This window comes from Poecilia reticulata, linkage group LG22, assembly GCF_000633615.1.
Source record: "Poecilia reticulata strain Guanapo linkage group LG22, Guppy_female_1.0+MT, whole genome shotgun sequence".
NCBI lineage: Eukaryota > Metazoa > Chordata > Actinopteri > Cyprinodontiformes > Poeciliidae > Poecilia > Poecilia reticulata.
The window spans coordinates 2,697,481-2,699,465 of NC_024352.1; the positions used below are offsets into that span (position 1 = coordinate 2,697,481).

The 1,985-nt window shown below is 48.6% G+C and overlaps 1 protein-coding gene across 1 annotated transcript in view; it reads right to left on the reverse strand.

Moving 5' to 3' along the window:
• The window catches only part of arid4a (AT-rich interactive domain 4A), a 25,798-nt gene that overhangs the window by 4,369 nt on the left and 19,444 nt on the right, over positions 1 to 1,985 (reverse strand). The window contains exons 17-21 of the mRNA XM_008398916.2: positions 1,827 to 1,985; positions 1,583 to 1,664; positions 480 to 702; positions 346 to 408; positions 3 to 268 (exon numbers count right to left, since the gene is read on the reverse strand). The exon at positions 1,827 to 1,985 is cut by the window's right edge and continues 3 nt beyond it. Coding sequence (XP_008397138.1) covers positions 3 to 268; positions 346 to 408; positions 480 to 702; positions 1,583 to 1,664; positions 1,827 to 1,985 — 793 coding nt within the window. The remainder of the gene's footprint in view (positions 1 to 2; positions 269 to 345; positions 409 to 479; positions 703 to 1,582; positions 1,665 to 1,826) is intronic.

Genomic DNA, 1,985 nt, shown 5'->3' on the forward strand with positions numbered 1-1,985 from the left:
ACCTCCGTCAGCACAGCACCAGCTCCTGAGGACGCCATATTGCCGTCGGCAGCAGTCTCAGCCACAGACTGCTCCCTCGTCTCCTCCTCCTCCTCCTCCTCCTCCTCTTCCTCCTCCTCCTCCTCTTCTTCCTCTTCCTCAGGCAGGGCTGGCTCCTCATCTGGTTCACAGGTTTGAGGTTCRGATCTCCCTCGCCACGGCGACGGTTTGTCAGTTTTCTCCAGGGTGTCGTCTGCGTCGCTGTCATCAGACGAGTTCCCAGAATCCTCTGTAGGGTCAGACAGCAGTGGTTTTAGCAGGTGGGCTGACTGTGCAGCAGGAAGCAGAGTGCGATGGTCTTCTTACCGTTAGACGGTGGGTCGGACTCGTACAGGCCAGAAGTCCTTCTGGTTCTCCTGCGAGGYGTGTCTGCACAAAGAACACCATTCAGCACATAACCTAGCAAAGCTTCAGAGTTCAGGATGATCCTGGACTCCTACCATTCCCATTGGCCAGGCTGGGCGTGGCGTCGGGCCGAGARCTCTTCCCATTGGCCTGGCCCTCGCTGCTGGGGGTTTTGGACACGCTGCGTCCCGCCGGGCCGCTGGGCGTGGGCCTGGTCTGAGGGCGGCCACGCTTCAAGCCTGTTGGCTTCAGAGGTGTTAAGGAAGCTGGCTTCTCGTCATCCTTTTCTCCCTTYTCTGAGTCTTCCTTGTCTTTGTTCTGTCAGAAGAAAATTTGAGGAGGAAAGTTCATACGGGCACAGAGATTACCCTCCGAGAGCAAAAATCAGGGAAACTGCACCGACTACGGAGCAAACACAATCACTCCTAAGGGCAACTTGGGTCGACCTGATGTGCGAGCTCAAAGTCTCACCATGGAGAGACCTCAAGCTGGGATTTGAACCCAAAACCTTTTTCTTAAATGGGAAGTACTATGTATTTTCCAGGCATATAGCACTATTTCACAGCACAATCAAGTTACTATATTAATTTCAATTCTGTATATAACTTGAAAACTTAGATTTTTTAATTTAACCCTTTGAAATTGGGTCTTTGTCTCTTTAAAACCTTCTGCTCTTTCTGGAACTCCACCTTCATAAAGTCATCACAACATTACAATGTTTTTGCCAGCAATGWGCTGGAAAGTAGCTGGTATGATGAGCTCWGCAGATGMTCAGTTCCACCAGGTGTTTGCTAATGGCTGCTAGCTAGTCTGAAGGAGCTGAGAGGGGGAGGGGCTGCTCGGAAGAAGTCCAGAAACGTGGAARCTGCAGCTCTGAGGACTAGATGTGTCTCGAAGGTGGAGACAGGTCCACTCAGGTGTTTACACGGCTGAATGGTTGCCATGGAGATTAAAGGATTTCTCAAACATGCATGAMAAAATCAAGGTGACACTCCAGGTATGTTTTTGATGAGAGAAAAGCATGACATGATATAAAACTCAAAAAAGTTGACTTTACATAATTGCCCCTTTAAGAACAAAGCTAATATTGTTTTTTATTGTTAAGCAGTTATGAACCTGACCTACTAATAATGTGCTGATGAACCACAAGGTGGCAGTAAAGCACACAGTGAGCATAGAGGAGCATCTCTAGTCCTACCTTGACTTTTTTCCTCTGCCTCTTCTTGGTTCCTTTCTCTGCAGGCCAGATGATGCGGTCAGCCTTCACCCATTCATCATACCTGTGGATCACACACACATATTYAGTGTTCTTAATCAGTTTTGTGTCTGCCGTTACCAATCACTACACACTGCCCACCTGACACTAATATTACACACTTCTAAAAGCAGAACCAGACCTGTTCTCACAGAGGCTGATATAACAGAGAGCTGGTGGCACTGACCTAACATTCCAGCCGTAGTAGTGAACCAGGTAGAACTGCTCTCCATTGTCTATGTCCGTCTTCTTGATGTGGGCCTCATAGATCTTCTGGGTTTTTCCTCTGCCGTATTTCACTCTGACCTTGGTTCCTGCCAAAGAGTCTCCATCCTCTTCATCTTCA